Source organism: Astyanax mexicanus, chromosome 8, assembly GCF_023375975.1.
Source record: "Astyanax mexicanus isolate ESR-SI-001 chromosome 8, AstMex3_surface, whole genome shotgun sequence".
Classification (NCBI taxonomy): domain Eukaryota; kingdom Metazoa; phylum Chordata; class Actinopteri; order Characiformes; family Acestrorhamphidae; genus Astyanax; species Astyanax mexicanus.
Genome location: NC_064415.1, coordinates 42148125 through 42166187, shown reverse-complemented (window position 1 = coordinate 42166187; position 18063 = coordinate 42148125). Strand labels below are relative to the sequence as shown.

General features: G+C 36.8%; 1 protein-coding gene across 1 annotated transcript; it reads left to right on the top strand.

Moving 5' to 3' along the window:
- Nucleotides 1-1938: 1938 nt before the first annotated feature.
- Nucleotides 1939-13604, top strand: and2 (actinodin2). The gene is made up of 5 exons (XM_022678016.2): nucleotides 1939-2445; nucleotides 5273-5356; nucleotides 8228-8272; nucleotides 10877-11031; nucleotides 11758-13604. The coding sequence occupies exons 2-5, from the start codon at nucleotides 5293-5295 to the stop codon at nucleotides 13063-13065; spliced, it is 1572 nt and encodes a 523-aa protein (XP_022533737.2). The 5' UTR covers nucleotides 1939-2445; nucleotides 5273-5292; the 3' UTR covers nucleotides 13066-13604.
- Nucleotides 13605-18063: the final 4459 nt, after the last annotated feature.

Genomic DNA, 18063 nt, shown 5'->3' with positions numbered 1-18063 from the left:
CATAATGTGAGGATAACTGATGTCAGCCAAACAGAAAGTGCAAATACACAGTTATATAATAATTTAAATTAAATTAAGCAGTGCAAAAGATACGTAAACAGTAGATGAATTAACTAGTGAATGAACTACTAGTGCAAAATATGGTAGAACTATAAAAAGTGTTCTAGGCATCAGCAAGTCTGAGAGTGTGTCCATAGCTGGGGGTGTGTCCATGGTGTGGCCAGAGTGGCCGGAATGAAAAAGTTTCACAGAGTCTTTAGTTTGCTGTGCTGAGAGGAGTTGAACAGTCTTATGGCCTGAGGAACAAAAGACTTTCGGAGTCTGTCTGTGGAGCAGGACTGGGACAGCAGTCTGCCGCTGAATGAGCTCCTCTGCCTGGTGATGGTGCTGTGCAGAGGGTGGTGAACATTGTCCATGATGTTCAGCAGCTTACTGAGGGCTCTCCTCTCTGCCAGTGGTGTTAAGGACTCCAGCTCTAATCCCAGCACAGAACCAGCTTTCCTCACCAGCCTGTCCAGTCGTCCAGCATCCCTCTTGCTGATGCTGCCTCCCCAACACACAACAGTGTAAAAGAGGACGCTGGCTACCACAGACTGGTAGAACATCAGGAGGAGTTTCTGGCAGATGTTGAAAGCCCTGAGCCTTCTGAGGAATTAACTTTTTTCGGTCCCCATGGGTAGCAGTTTTTGGCAAGTGGGCCAAATTTGGCACGACACCTCTTTTTTTCAAAGTTTTTCAGAGACAAACTTTTTTCGGTCCCCATGGGTAGCAGTTTTTGGCAAGTGGGCCAAATTTGGCACTACACCTCTTTTTTTTAAAAATTTTCAGAGACAAACTTTTTTTCGGTCCCTATGGGTAGCAGTTTTTGGCAAGTGGGCCAAATTTGGCACAACACCTCTTTTTTTCAAAAAAATTTCAGAGACAAACTTTTTTCGGTCCCCATGGGTAGCAGTTTTTGGCAAGTGGGCCAAATTTGGCACAACACCTCTTTTTTCAAAAATTTTCAGACTAACTTTTTTCGGTCCCCATGGGTAGCAGTTTTTGGCAAGTGGGCCAAATTTGGCACGACACCTCTTTTTTTCCAAAGTTTTTCAGGGACTAATTTTTCGGTCCCCATGGGTAGCAGTTTTTGGCAAGTGGGCCAAATTTGGCACGACACCTCTTTTTTTCAAAGTTTTTCAGAGACGAATTTTTTTCGGTCCCCATGGGTAGCAGTTTTTGGCAAGTGGGCCAAATTTGGCACAACCCCTCTGTTTTCAAAGTTTTTCAGAGGCAAACTTTTTCGGTCCCCATGGGTAGCAGTTTTTGGCAAGTGGGCCAAATTTGGCCAACACCTCTTTTTTTCAAAAATTTTCAGAGACAAACTTTTTTCAGTCCCTATGGGTAGCAGTTTTTGGCAAGTGGGCCAAATTTGGCACAACACCTCTTTTTTTTTCAAAAAATTTTCAGAGACAAACTTTTTTCGGTCCCCATGGGTAGCAGTTTTTGGCAAGTGGGCCACATTTGGCAGTAGACATCTTTTTTTCAAAATTTTTCAGAGACAAACTTTTTTCGGTCCCCGTGGGTAGCAGTTTTTGGCAAGTGGGCCAAATTTGGCACAACACATCTTTTTTTCAAATTTTTTCAGAGACGAACTTTTTTTCGGTCCCCATGGGTAGCAGTTTTTGGCAAGTGGGCCAGATTTGGCACGACACCTCTTTTTTTCAAAATTTTTCAGAGACAAACTTTTTTCGGTCCCCATGGATAGCAGTTTTTGGCAAGTGGGCCAGATTTGGCATGACACCTCTGTTTTTCAAAAAAATTCGGAGACGAAATTTTTTCGGTCCCCATGGGTAGCAGTTTTTGAAAATGGGCCAAATTTTGCACGACACCTTTTTTTTTTTTTTTTTATTCGGAGACGGTGTTTTTTCGGTCCCTATGAGTAGCAGATTTTGGCAAGTGGTGTTTATAACCCTCATTAGGCATGGTTCCAGTAGGTTAATGTTTATCTGCTCCAGAAAGTCTTATTCTAATGGCAGTAGCTTCCTACAGAGACTAGACAAGATGTGTGAGTGTGTTTACACACCTGTGTCAGCAGTGGGGGCAACATGGTGTATGTGGTATATCTGGCAGATCAGTTGAAGCATAAAGTGTCTGTTTCTTGGATGATCTCTGATATCTCTTATTCCACCTGACACCTGAGGTAAAGTCTCGCTGCTGTTCTTCCTAATCACAGGACCCTGATTGGCCAAGACCCTGTTTTGCATGAACCAATCCCTGTGAGGACAGAGCAAGCCCCTACCATATGTCATGCCCTTTCGCTTTTTAATGATCAAGCACCTCCTTAAAAATGCTGCTCGGCACTCTCGACCTTCACCGGCTCTTCAGGGGAGAGGAGAGTTTGGGTGCAGATTCCGCTGCCCCCCTCCAGCCCACCACCAGTTTAGAGCATTTCTGCTGAGTCAGGTAAGTCTTCCTGCTCCCACTTCAGAACAGGCAAAGTGCAAGATTTACGTCAGCAGCAGAATTCACTTCATTTCATCAGAATTCTGCAGCACGTCCAGCAGAAAACCTTTCAGCAGTAAGATATATTACTGTGGGTTCAGGGAATATACATGCTAATGAAAGATTGATTTAGTTTTAAAATAAACAGAGTAGATTAAAGATTAGATTTTAGTTCAATTATTAACTTAAAAACCTTATACAATGGTTGGCGGTTTCAGAATTTCTAATTGATATAATTCAGTATAATTTATTTTTTATATATATATTTTTATATATTTTATTTTTTAAAGTATTTTTTTTTACAGCAGAATAGAATGAACAACAACTCTTAAAATATAAAAACGGGTTTTTGGAGGTTAAATTATATTGTTTGTAAAGAGAAATCTCAGCATTTGTCTAAAACACTTTTCTTTTTGCTAGTTTCCAATACAATACAAGAGTCTAAAGAGCCTAAATATCAGGATTTGGTTTAAAAAAACGTTATTTTCTGTGATATTTTGTACTTTTCTGAACAATGCAAAGGCCTAGAGAAATCCAAATTTTATTTTTTCTCAAAAACACGCTTTTTCTGTGTGTAATAATACAAGAGTCTAAAGAATCAACATTTTCTGATTGTCTTAAAATAGTTGTATATTTTTTCAATAATACAACAGTCCAAAAAGTAAAAAAAAGTGTTTATTTCAACAATGATTCATTTTTAGGAAGTTCCTACAAGGCACAAAACTGTATCCAGCTTTAGTTAAGTCATGTACAATACCTAAAAAAACTGCTAAAATTGTCTTTTTATATTAGAGTAAGATTAATATACAGCATTTCACTGCAGGTTTAGTGTAATATTTTAGCAATCATTTGTTATTTAATCTTAGCTTAATAGCTGGTAATCTGACTGAACTTGCTTCAACTATATACATGTTTTCTGTTCTTTATCAGGTTTTATTTTATTAGATAAAAAATTGTTTCTAAAGTGTCAAAAACGAAGGCATAGTTATTCAGGTTAATCAACAACATGCACTGTTGATTCGTCAGTGTTAAATCAACACTGTTAGTGTTAACAGTGTTGAATTAACACTGGTGAATTTACTGTGTGTGTGTGTGTAGCAGGCGATTTAAATCTTTGGGGTTGGAGAATGAAATAATATGTCATTGTAAGTAGATTTTATTCCAAGCCATTTTGGAGATATTAGTCTTTTGACCCTTTTTTTTGTAAAATTTGGGCACAATGTAAAATTCTGACAAATTCACATTATGTCAAAATTAAAAAAATGGAGATTGGGTGGTGCATTGTCTAAAAAAAGTTTGAGAGCTTTTGTCTTTTTATAATAAAAGCAGCTAATCATTGACACTTATTTTGGCTAAAATAAAACAGATGATTAGCCTAATCTGAAGAAAGATGCTTTATTTTTGACTACGCTGGCATGTTATATACCATGTAAGTTATACTGTAGTCTCAATCATATATTTATATCATACCATGTACTTGTACATACAAGTTTTCTGAAGAAAAATGCAGATAGATAGAATGGTTATCATGACAGGCCTATGGCTTCTGTCCATATAAACCAATAGGATGTCTCTCTATTTGCATTGTGTTTTTTTTAAAGCACACTTTCACAAATAATAATACACGTGGAAAAAAAATGATGAAAAAAATCATTGATTCACAGTAAAGTGTGGGAATTAGGATTGGGATACTTGGGTGCTGCGTTTTCTGACAGGCCAGTTTTAGTTTTGAGGAATGCACAGTGCTCCTCTATATTTGTGTTTGTGATGCTCTGTAATTCTAGAGGAATGTGGCACTGTGGAATGTTTTCCTCTTCCAGTGTATATAATAGTGTATATATCATTTCTATCTCCATTTATATCTATTTTTAACCCTTGTGTGGTGTTCATATTTTTGTTACTCGTTTATTTTGTTACTTGTATTTAATTTTACATTAAAATGCTTTACACATGCTTCACATGCTTCACCTAAATTGTAAGCAATATAAACAGCTTACATGGTTAATATTTGCCCTTTACCTTTCTTATGTTACATTTCTTTTAAAAAGTGCTACTCTTTTTTTATTAGTTTTTAAATAAAATGTAAAAGAAAATGAATTAAACTCAAGATATGAGTAGAAAATTTGTTTAGTTTCAAATTTACAAATGAAGCGATGTTTATTAGCCCTTGGCCAAACATACTGTATGTAATATAAATGTGTGTGTGTGTGTGTGTGTGGGGGGGGGGGGGGGGGGGTGTACAGTGTGTGTTTATCGAAAATGTGTTTTGATTTATGTTTTTCACAAAAAATGAGCCAATGCCAATGAGTTTGAGTTAGAAAAAATATATTTTTTGTATCATTTGATGAAAAATGAAAACGGGTCCCACAGACCCGAAACCACACAAGGGTTAACTTACTACTTTATTAAAACACAATCTGGCCCTTCTTGATGAGTGGACCAATAGAGATTCTCCAAAATTAAATGAAATACTTTTTTTTTTAATCTTTAAAAGTTAAGAAGGTTTTATCTCTCTCTCTTGTAAAGTTGCTGTTTTGGACACACATGTTTTTTTCATTGGACAGTGAAGATATAGTATAGTGCATCAAAACACACAACAATGGGAACACAGAGAGACTGTATTGTATTTTTTACAGTGTGTTTACAGGTGTATTATACAGGGTGATTATCAGTGGTGTGTGTCTGCAGTCTGGAAGCTGAACACAGACAGTTTGAGGAGGTTCTCTGCACTTGTCTATGTTAGTGTGTTGCTCACTGTGTGTGTGTGTTCTGCTCGTTTTATCTGCAGGAGCTCCTGAAAGCAGAACAATGGCTAAACTCAAGCTGTCCTTCTTGTTCACTGGAATTGTGCTCGCTGCTGTCTTCATGCCAGGTGAGGATCAGTTTCTCTTTCTCTTTTATTTTTGAGTAGTTTTATTTAATCCCACAAACCATGTTTTGTGTAGATGTCAAATCCAGTGATCAGTGCGTGTTAAAATGTTGGGAACATCAAGTTTCGAGAAAAAGTCTGATTTTTTTATTTTGTCAATGATCTAACACACTGATGCTACACTGTGTTTGTAATTGGAGCTCTTGAAGCTCTTAAATTAGTGTGCAGTTAATAAACATATTAACTGAACTTTTATTTTACTAACCATAACTTTTAAATGAGTACATTTGACCAAGCACTAAGTACTGAAGCACTGGGACCTTTGAAAAAAAAAACTGACTATTATAAATCCTAAAAAGGGGTCACACAGTAAAAATGGTTACGAAACTCGTTTAGCATATTTACACCTTCCTAAAAACATTTTTTTTACGTTTTTCAAGAAACACAAAAAAATCTGACAGTTGTTAGCAGTCGAGCAGCAGAACCAACCAGAAACCTTAATTGAAAAGACAGAAAATGGTTAACATTTTAACAGCCACAAATTGTAGCGCATTTCTAGCTAGCTTTATGGACTTCGCTATACATATATTTATTATATATTTTTAGCCATAGAAGTAAACTTTATATTATAGTAAAAATCTCATCACTTACCAGTTGGAGATGAGTCCTTTAATGTTTAGTAAAGATAGCTGTTGTTTTATATTTTAGATTCTTTAAAGCAGCTCCTCTTGCTTAGATGACAGATTTGCATCTTGGCTGGATTTTCTCAGTCAGCTTTATGAGAGCCTCCTGGAATTCAGGCTTTCAGTTAACAGCTGTGCTGAACTTGTCAAAAGTTAATTACTTGAATTTCTTGTCTCTTAATGTGTTTGAGAGTATACAGTGAATAGCTCTATTTGTATAAAGTTCTAATCCTTATTATGTCAATATACTTCTCAATTAAGTAAAGCAAAACAAAATATTTAAGAAATAAAGGTCAGTCAATCCTAAACATTTCAAGAACTTTGAAAGCATCCTCAAGTTCAGTCGCAAAGACCATCAAAAACATGATGAAACTGGCTCTCATCAGGACTGTCCCATGAAAGGAAGAGCAGGAGTTACCTCTGTTGCACAGGATAAGTTTAATAGAGTTCATCAGTGTTCCTTTATAGTCTGGATATCTTCAGTATTCTTTTACAATAGGAAATTTATATTAGAAAAATAAATACAAACATTTAATGAGAAGTGTCACGCATTTCAAAAGAATACAGTAACGGAAATTACGTCTGGCATTTAAAAAATATATATAGAAACAAGAAATCTGGTAGATTTCCCATCATCTTCATGTTGCATTCTTTCGTCAATCATATTAATCAGCTATTTTCGGTTTAAGCAAACTGATATCTAACTTTTTTCTCAACTTTTTACTTTAAAAGTGTCAAGTAACCATATGACTATATATGACTATATGTAAAATCAAAACACATTCACACTTAACCCTTGTTACTTGTATTTAATTCAGCAAAATTAAGCAATTCTACATTAAAATGCTTTACACATGCTTGCTTCACCTAAATTGCAAGCAATATAAACAGCTTACATGGTTAATATTTGCCCTTTACCTTTCTTATGTTACATTTCTTTTAAAAAGTGCTACTCTTTTTTTATTAGTTTTTTTTAATAAAATGTAAAAGAAAATAATTTAAACTCAAGATATGAGTAGAAAATTTGTTTCGTTTCAAAGTTACAAATGAAGCAATGTTTATTAGCCCTTGGCCAAACATACTGTATGTAATATAAATGTGTGTGTGTGTGTGTGTGGGGGGGGGGGGGGGGTGTACAGTGTGTGTTTATCGAAAATGTGTTTTGATATATGTTTTTCACAAAAAATGAGCCAATACCAATGAGTTTGAGTTAGAAAAAATATTTTTTTTGTATCATTTGATGAAAAATGAAACCACACAAGGGTTAAAACATATACGACTACCGTCATCATCTCAGCACATTCATATAGAATCTGTAATGTTAGATATGTTAACCTACTATTTCAAGTTTAGGCCTAATGAAAGCATTTGACCACAAGTCTGCATCAAAAAACATTCTTACTAATAAGTTTAAAAAACACGTTCTCACTTTACACATATACAGTACAACTACTATCAGTGTACCTTAAGGGGGGACAGAATCAAAGACGTGACCTTCCTGCTGTAATATGCAGCTCTGTTCAAAAGGAGCGTCTGTGCAGTGCTAACAGTGCATTTCTTTACAGTAGCGAAACAATAGACAGCAGCAGAAGCCCTATCATAAGCAGCTTACTCTGCTCTTTCCTCCAAGCCATAAACATCTGAAGGGACCTACTGGTGGTGCAGACGTATGGAGCACATAATGTTAACCATACAGAACACTTCCACCCCTTCATCTTTTTTACAACAGTGCGGTAATTAATGTAGCAGCCTTTAGGCACGCGGCCCGTGCTCTTTGTAGTTTAACGGGTGCCCTCGCAGTGGGGGTCTCGGTTTTAGTAAGCCCACTTCTGACAGCGCTAAAAGCCATCAGACTGAAAGCACTGGCTTCAGCTCGTTAACATTCAGATTTAATATTTTGACTTTTTTATTTGACTTTTTGTGTTTTTAGCATAAGTGGATTTGTTAATGATTCACATTAGTACAAAGTTACTATTATTAAAGTTTTGTCTTTATGAGAATGAGAATGAGAGAGTAGGGTTAACATGGTTATGGAAGGGGATATGGTAGCAGTTCCTCCAACAGTTAAAGTTCACAGTTCCTGCTGCTCTTAAGAGCTTATTAATGGGTCAGCATTTCCCTCACTTGTGCAAATATGGCACAGCTGGTTCTTAACACTTTATGTTCTTTCTTCTCTTTTAATGTCTATCAGATTTTCTGGGGGCTGGTCCAGTGGGGCACCAGGAGAAAGAGGAAGGTGAACAGCTTTTGCTTTTTTATTTATACTGCACTGTGAGCATGGATAAGTTGAATTTACATTAAAAAATTGGAGGAAACCGGTTGCCTTAAAAAAGTTAAGTAATGAGGAATGAAAACTTAAGTTAACTTAAGCATAACTTAGAACATCAAATTATTACAACTAAAGAGGATGTTGATTTACCTTTTTTATTTTTGTTATATTGAAAGACCGGATAAGTGGAGTTTACTTTTAAGGCAGCTGGTTTGCACGGATATTTTAAGTAATGGGGAATGAAAAAAAAATCAAGTTTTTACAACTAAAGGGGAACTTGATTTATATATTAGGTAGCACAGGGGGAATCACTACACACTGATGGTGAATGTTAGTCAGAAACTGTTGGACACACCCAGTATGCAAATAGATTGTGACAGAAGCCAATAGAAAAGAAGCTGCCAATGGCAACAGACTGAACTCGGTTATTATAAGTTAAACTCAAAGATCTCAGTTTGAATAGTACAGTATTTGTGCCCACAAATCAGTTCAACTAACTCAAAATAGTTGAGTATTGTTTAGAAATATCCAATTTTATGTAAAACAGACTTAAATCATTTGAGTTCAAACAAGTTCTGGGTTTACAGTGTGGACACAAAACCTAGATTTGATATTTGATTTGTATATCACTTCACATTGCACTTGAACTCTGATTCGGAACAGCATTAATTTTATATCACACTCTTAACTTAAAATTCCAAGACACTAGATTTAATTAAAAAAAAAAACACCACCAGTTGTGCCAACTAGAAATCTTTAGTTCAGACAATTCATTTTTCATATGTATAAAAACTTTACATGTTGGGTCACCAACTTAAAAAAAATCATTTTATGTTTTAGTTGGCCCAATTTAAGTTATATGAAATGTGTTAGGATCAACTTTAAAACAATAAATTGAGTCAATGACACGTTTTATTTTTAATTTTGTTAAGTTAGCAACTGGGATCTGGAAATTTATTACATATCTGTACTTGTCAGTCATAAATGATTACAGTAATGCAAATGTGACCAGCATATAGTCTATACACTGCAAAAAACTAAATCTTAGCAAGTGAAATTATATAATTTCAATGCAATAATCTTTATATTTTGGACTTAATAAGCATTGTTTTGTATAAGATTATTTTACTAATTTTGGGAATAATAATCTAATTCAGTCTTATTTAGAATTTTCTCCTTGTTCTAAGTAATTTAAACTCAAAATAAGCACAAAAAGCCACAAGTCAAGTTATTCTGATTTTTCTGTAGAAATTTAACCTACAAAATAAGGAATTTTGGCTTGATTTAAGTCTTACCTTACTCATTTTGAGACTTTGTGATTGGTTATTTTAAGAAATCTTGCTAAGAAAAATCTGCTCACCCCACTGGCATTGATTTTTTGCTTTATTTAGGCATTTGTGTCTCAATTTACATATATTTTGTCTAGTTTTGCCAACAGATTTTTTTGCAGTGTATACACTCACCAACACAAATCACAGCAACTTTTGCTTTTTCAGAATTCAACAGGCCAGACAGTTAAATAATAACAGTTTATATAACACAGTGGCGTGCAGTGAATATAGTGGGTACCCCTTCTGCAACCCCCCCCCCATACACCCAATCCCACCACCCCGCCGCCGGCCTTTCCACACATAGATAAATATTACAATAACTACATATTCTCTCTCTTGACTTAGTTATTTTAACTTAATACAAATCAACAGCCCATAAATACGACTACAAACCACAAAAGTATACAATAGACCCAACAATCAATGCTTAATTTTTCTACAAGTACAACCGTTCAACAAAGATCACTCATTTGTATGTCTACGGTACGCCAGAGCAGCCAAAACATTAAGTACACACAAAAACTCACCAGTCAGGCGGCCTATTATTGTGATTTAGTTTCACATTGAAGGGCAGCCTTTAAAAAGGCTTCTTAATATGATATGACACAATATCTGTCTCATTTGCAGTCGCAATTCCATGATAGTTAGCTAACTATTGAATTAATCCAGCATGAGCTCCGTTTATGACTCAGAAACGCGTAACACCTTTAACACAGCGCTGAGAAGTGGTTACACAGCCATGGCCCCGCCCCCGTAGTGAAAATCATGAATCTGATTGGTTAGACTTGTTTCGACTTTGTTAATAGATTCATTACTACACTCTTCTCAAAATCAGGAGAAGGGTCACACAGACACGCAAGGGCAGAAGCCATTTTAAAAAGCTTTGATTGGTTAAAACCGCTGTCAATCAGATAAGAGTCCTGTAGCAACTAAAAAAACACAGACTAATGCTTTGAATTAGTTGCTGTTACAATAGCTAACAATACAAAACACTTACAATAGCTATGATATATATTTCCTGATGAAAAATGATGTAATTATTTACATGTATTTATTGTCACCCCTTCTCTGAAGGGGTAGAAGGGCCTCACTGCACACCACTGATTTAACACATATATAAAATTCCAAGAAAAGGCAGCCTGTGGAGAATGATTACACCATAATAATAAGTGAGTGGTGGGAGGAAACATCCAAAATATAAATGTTGCCAGGAGCCAATAGCAGCATTGATTCTTTGCAGGTTCAGTTGCTGAAGCCGCTGCTGAGGAGAAGCCAGCAAGCTCATCTGCTCTGAAGAAGTTGGGACGTCACAGGAGGAACATTGCCTATTACAAAAACGTACCTGATTTCTGGGTCTGGTACAAGTACTATGTGGACACCCACAACCAGGAGGGAGTGAGTAATCTCACATAACAAATACCATGGTCCAATTATCTTGCCCCAACCACTTTTCATCCATATTCCTGACTCTTGCTGGGATAGAGGGGTAGGGTAAGATCTTAGAGCTACATATCCCTCTCTAAACTGAGATTTAGACATGATGGCTGTGCTAGCAGGCAAAGAAACCAACCTATTTAGTATTTTCTTTGTTAAAAAATTATTAACAATTATAACCAATGCACTTTTTTGAAGTTTAATGTGGTTTCAATGTATTATGGCCTTTTTCTCATAACAACCACAGTAAATGTGAAGCTAGTAATACCTATACATTTCCTATTCCACCTTAAATGGAACCAAAAGATAGCGAATTATGGGAAGACCATAATAAACAATTGGCACACCCCCTACTTTTAAAGAGATACAGCAGTGAGGTTACTGAACTTTACAGAGCACCAGTAGTAGTCTGCTAATGAATCAGTGTTGTTTTATATTTATTTATTTTGTATCAATAATGTATCAATTTCCAATTATTATTAGGAAGGATTTAAAGCACTTCCCCTAGTAACTATGTTCCAACGGGTAAGGGTGACACTCACAGGGGGAGGTGCACAGATAAGAAATGGGATTAGGCCTAAACCTGAGAAGTGAATCTGAGATAGCGCTGTTGCCATGGCAAAAAACAAGCCATTATCCTAGGCAGAAACTCACGATAAGTCATCCTTCTCTGCTCTACATCCACAGATTGAGAATATGGATCAACTCTACCGGACTTACCTCCAGAACAAGCACAGAGTGGAGGAGGGTCGTTCCTACAACCATTACCTCAGCCACCTTAGTGAGATCTACAAGGCTTGTGCCAACTCTGATGACCCAGACTGCATCGCTGAATCAACCAGCAAGCCTACGGCTAAAGTCGTTATGCCTGCTCACTTCAGGCAAGCGAAGGTGCAGGTGTGCAACCCGTACCTTGATCCCTATTGCCTCTATGGTTATTACGGACAGGCGCCGTCCGAGGGGCCTTCTCCTGCTCCCATTAAAACAGCAGCTCCCATCCTTAGTCCCTTTCTCCCTTTGCCCTTGAAGGCCCCATTAGGCTACTACTATGCTCCTGTGATGGAGTCTTTCTTGTCAGCCGAGCAGAAGGCTGAACTTCTGCGGATTTGCGACCCTTCCGACACAGAGTGCCTTCAATACCACTTGCGTGCGGCCTACGGCTACAAGCCTGCTCTGGGCCCAGCACCTTCCTATGCTCACTTAAGCTGTGACCCCAGAGTAGACCCCTATTGTCGGCCCACTCTGGTAGCCAAAGGTCCCTCAGGTCTGTACCATTTGTATCCCCACTGTGATCCTGCAGTTGACCCTCTTTGTGTCACCAACGTAGCTCCAGCTGCCCAGTCAGCAGGCACTGAAGAGGCTTCCAGTCATTACTGCAACCCACTCTTCGACAAAGACTGCAACCCTCTCAGTGCTGCCAAGCTGGCTGCGCTTACCAAGCCTGTGCTGGAGTACGCCCCCAAAGATCAGCCAGCTCCTCTCAACTTGGCCTGCGACCCACGCTACGACCCATACTGCTTGATTGGGGGAACAGCTGCCCTGTTGAAATCCCCACCACTTCTTCCCCAGTTCCAGTCCCGCTCTCAACTTGGTGTCAGAGGCAAGACCAAGGAAGGCTACGACTGCTACGTCTACTACGATAAAGACTGCACACCTCTGGAAGCACACGAATTGAAGGCAAGTCCTGTGAGCACAAAGCCAGACTGCCATCCGTATGATCCCAACTGTGGCAAGATTGCACCCCAGGGCTTTGCTGCTGGAGTGGCAGCAGCCAACACAGTCCGTGACGGAATAATCCAACCCCATCCAGACTGCGATCCTGAGATTGACTTCAACTGTCGCCTGCGTCGTGCTGGACCCGCAGCCAATGGGATGCAAGGTGATGAACCCCAAGATGAGCCGGCCAAGCAAGAAAGCGACCAGGAAGAGCCCAGAACCAGCGATACAGCTTCAGAGAATGTCCTGAGGGCATATTTGAGTCAGTACAAGAAATAAGAAGCTATTCTCACAACTTTTGGGAGAAGCTTAGGAAATTCAGCCCAAATGGGATACTTTTTCACAAACTTTCGCAAAAAAAACAACAACCCACAGTTCTCAGGGCAGCAGAGACCTGGTGACCAAGCCAGCACTTACAGTCCAGTGAAGTGTAAGAGACCAGTGCAAGCAGATGAATCAAAAGATGTACCATTTCAAAAGAGACAGTTATCCATTAAACAAACATTACTAGCATGTAATGTACTGTCTGCCCTGTGTTCGGATCCTCAACCCCATCGTTACACCATGTGTTAATATTAACCTTGAAATTCTTTTGTCAAAGTAAAAACAAAAAACGGATGTATTTATGTATGTTACAGATTAGATGTAGTTGAGTATGGGTTAGTATGCATTTATTTTATAGGCATAATAGTACCTAGCTGTTATGTATGTTATTACTTTTTATGGCGTGTTATGTGGTTTCCCAAATCATATTTTTCTGGTTTTCTGTGCAGTGTTCATCTGATGTATTGCTAAAATAAACAACAAACACAACTCTGCATATGAATGTTTTTTTTTTCAAGTGGTTTAATCAGAGAGGCTCACAAGTCACAAAATGAACCTTGAATTGTTTGGCTGCCACAGTGAAGAAGAGCATGGCCCAAATGCAGAAAAGATCTTTGTAGGTCTTCTTAGGTAGCTTTATTCAGTCTGCCATATGATTAGAGACTGTCACACGTCTCTAATCACGTCTCTAATCATGACGCATGTTCCCTGCTTAGAGCAGTACCTAAGAATTGGAAACATTTAAAAAAAGTCATACATGTTAAATAATACCTTATCTAAATTATTCCTGACTTTGACTTCAAACCAGAGGTATCGTGCACTAGTTGTGTCATTTCATGTCCAGCATAGTGCACTTCATACAGTGGAGGAAGTCATTTGAAAGTGTCGTTAGTCTCTGCTCCTTATAAAAGAAAATGTGACCAATATTTGAGAAAGGAAAATGCAGAGTTTCATTCAGGAGACAAATATAAAAGTCAGAGATGTATAGTAACAAAGTAGAAGTACTTTACCACGCTACTTGAGTACTAAAATGCTGTACCTGTATCTACTGGAGTATTATTTTTTCTCCTACGTCCACTTTTATTCACTACATATTTTCAATGAGTTTAATACTTTAACTCTGATAAAATGTTATGTGCACCGTTACTCGCTACAATTGTAAAAATGTAATGTAAAAATGTTATAAAAAAAGCAAAATTAGGAGAACAAGCTGATCGTCTAAGATTCTGCCTTATTATGTCTTTCACTCTTAGAACTTTCCGCTGTAACACAAAACTGTACTTTTACTTTTATTAATTTAGTAGTGCATTTTAAAATAAACTACTTTTTAAAAAGATTGAATTCTTTAGTACTTCCACTTAAGTGTGGAAGATAAAACCTTCCAAATTTCAATAAAAATAAGACTTTATTTCTATTTTCTTTTTATTTGTAACTATTTTTAGTAATTGTGGATCATTTATATTAGTCCGTTTATCAAAAAAACAAAACATTCTCAGTGTAATGGGAAGTATGTGCTCCAATTATGTAGGTACATTAAAAATACAAAATATACATTAAAAAAATGCAAGAAAATAAAAAAGAGATGCACTTAAATAAAAGGAGCGATTAAAAATAAAAAGAACCACACAAACAAAAAAAAGCAGAAATAAAAAAAAACTTTATAAAAGACACACTTTTATAAAATGATGATCAATAATATAACAAATAAACACAGTTAAAGAAAAAGCAATGATATAAAAATGGACACAGTTAAAAAAAAAGATGAGCAATAATATTAAAAACCTGACACATTTAAAAAAAAAGTTGAGCAATAATATAAAAAACTGACACAGTTTTTAAAAAAGTTGAGCAATAATAAAAAAAATACTGACATAGTTAAAAAAAAAGTTGAGCAATAATATAAAAAAACTGACACAGTTTTAAAAAAAGTTGTGCAATAATATAAAAAAATGACACAGTTTAAAAAAAAGTTGAGCAATAATATATAAAAAAAAACTGAAACAGTTTAAAAAAAAGTGGAGCAATAATATTAAAAAAAACGGACACAATTTTTAAAAAAAGTTCAGCAATAATATAAAAAACTGACAGTTTTTTAAAAAAGTTGAGCCCTTCAGGGCCACCGTATGTAGTAAACCTAAAATCTACAAAAATGGAGATTTTCTTTGGGCAGCGATGATATGCAGTTCTGACCGCAAGAAAGCCGACCCAGACTGCAGGACATCTCCTATTAGAGCAGGGGTGTCCAAACTACGGCCCGCAGGCCATTTGCGTCCCGTTTCCTTTTTTGGAGCGGCCCGTGAGGTATTTTAGAAATAGAATGAAAGTTGGCCCGCTGTTAAGCAGGATTTTATAATGTGAGATTCAAAGTTTGAACGCTAGGTGTCAGAAACAAGCCAAAGAGTCTAAAAGCGGAGAGAGTGCGCAGAAAAACGGGCAAAAGAGTCTAAAAACGGAGAGGTTGCGCATTTCTAGCGCATAAAAACAGGGCAAAGAGTCTAAAAGCAGAGAGGTCGCGCATTTCTAGCACAGAAAAACGGGGCAAAAGAGTCTAAAAACGGAGGGGCTGCGCATTTCTAGCGCATAAAAACGAGGCAAAGAATCTAAAAGCGCAGAGAATGCGCATTTCTAGCGCAGAAAAACGTGCCAAAGAGTCTAAAAGCGGAGAGAGTGCACATTTCTAGCGCAGAAAAACGGGGCAAAGAGTCTAAAAGCGGAGAGAGTGCGCATTTCTAGCGCAGAAAAACGGGCCAAAGAGTCTAAAAGCGGAGAGAGTGCACATTTCTAGCGCAGAAAAACGGGGCAAAGAGTCTAAAAGCGGAGAGAGTGCACATTTCTAGCGCAGAAAAATGGGGCAAAGAGTCTAAAAGCGGAGAGAGTGCGCATTTCTAGCGCAGATAAAACGGGCCAAAGAGTCTAAAAGTTGCCGTAATTAAGATGTTTAATATTAAGAGACATCATGAAATTAAACATCAATTAAAAAAAAACTTAGTTTACACAAGACTGTCAAAGATAAAGAGAGTAAGTCCAGTAAAATGGGGTTTAAATGAAATAATCAAGAAAAATGTATTATTTAATGTGGTATTTTTCATTATTTGTTTTATTACAGAGTCTGTGGCCCGTGACTTCAAATATATTTCTCCTTCTGGCCCCCAACAAAAAAAGTTTGGACACCCCTGTATTAGAGGGACCATTTTTTTAACTATGTACCTTAGTTTCAATAACAAAGCTATGGAAATTCAGGATGGTGGGTTAGTGAAAAAGCTAGTGTAGCGCCCCCTGGGGGTCGGCTGCAGGTATAAATTTAATCCCAAAGGATAGAGAGAGAAAATGGACCAGTCTAGGTTCGCTCGTGAAGCAGAAAGGATAAAGACACTCAATCTGACTTTAGAAATTTTCAGTAAATGTATTGACACTTAAAATAGAGGCAACTGATGTAGAAAGGTAAATAAAACAGTAGATAAAACAAAACAGAAAAATATAAGCAAGGTTTACAAATAAACAAATCAGGTAGTTACTCCCAAAAGTAAACAATCAGTATATAAAACAATATATTCACAAAAATATAGTTGGTTTTCCCTTTGTGGTATGTCTCAAGCTCTATTATATTCTAAAGGTTTCCTATTTTATAACTCAGTCCTGTGGAATAATTTTAGTACTTTAAGGATTACTATTATTTTAGGTTTAGTATTATTTAGTTATTATTAATGGTTATCTCGTTATCTTTCTTTTAGGTTTTGGTTTGACAATTAAGGTAAGTATAATTATTAATTAGGGAATTAGGATAAGTATAATTATTAGAGTAAGTATAATTATTAATTAGGGAATTAGAATAAGTATAATTATTAGAGTAAGTATAATTATTAATTAGAGGATTAAGGTAAGTATTCACTTGTCTATTTCAATTGGTTAAGAGGTGAGTATTGAACCTGTAGTTATAATTCTGGAATGTCACACACCAAGGTACCTTTTCTCCCAACACAATATAAAACCCAATAATTCACAAATTCACCCAAATAATAAAATAAAATAACAAAACAGTGCAATATTCAGTATTCAGTAGCTTATTAGAATTAAACCCACAGTATTTTCGATGTAAATCAATTCAGTTCAATTCACATTAAATGTGACTGGACGAAGCAAAGTCTGTTCTTTAAGTGTTTCAGTCCGTCCAAGAATCAGTTTATCGGTTTCTGTTCGTTATGCAGGTAACGCAGTGTAACTCACTTGGAACGAGGAGGAAAGAAAACAAAAAGGTCCATCCGTAAAAAAACAGAAGGGATACTCAAGATTTAAGGCTCAGGTACGAAGTTCCTTTGGGCTGAGGCTCGCCATCGCGTCTCCTACTCAACTGGGCTCTCGTGACCAGGCGGCAGATTCTTATCAGCAGTGTATCCCAATCAAAACTGGCCTGTTCATATAAAACAGGGCTTTTAGTACTTAATATTTTACATTTTCTTAACTACTTACATTACCCTAAGGTTCACATTACTATAATTACAAATATAACATTCACAGATTCTGGATAAATACATCTCATATTACACCAGTACAACGTTACATCACAGTGGTAAACTCTCATCTAAACAGCAATTTAATACACTCAAAATGATCAGAACTAACTTAACCCACTGTTATCTTATTAGCTAAGCAATTATACCTTTAGTTACTAATATAATCTTAGTTAATACACCAGTTTTTTAAAACAAAACTCACCAAATCCGATCCGGAATCGTTTAGTTTCAGACTATCTGGCAACCAGCGGCGAAAACTCGGTTCCGCGCATGAGATGACTCCAAAAGTCCAATCCACTCGGCAGATTGGCAAGGCTAAACTAGCGTATTAGTTTCCCAGCTTTAACAAAAGCGGCTAATAGCTCCTGATCTGCGATATTCACTTGTTAGATCCAAAATTCTAAACGGCTCGCTCCGTCTCCTGGCTCAACCGCTGCGTCGC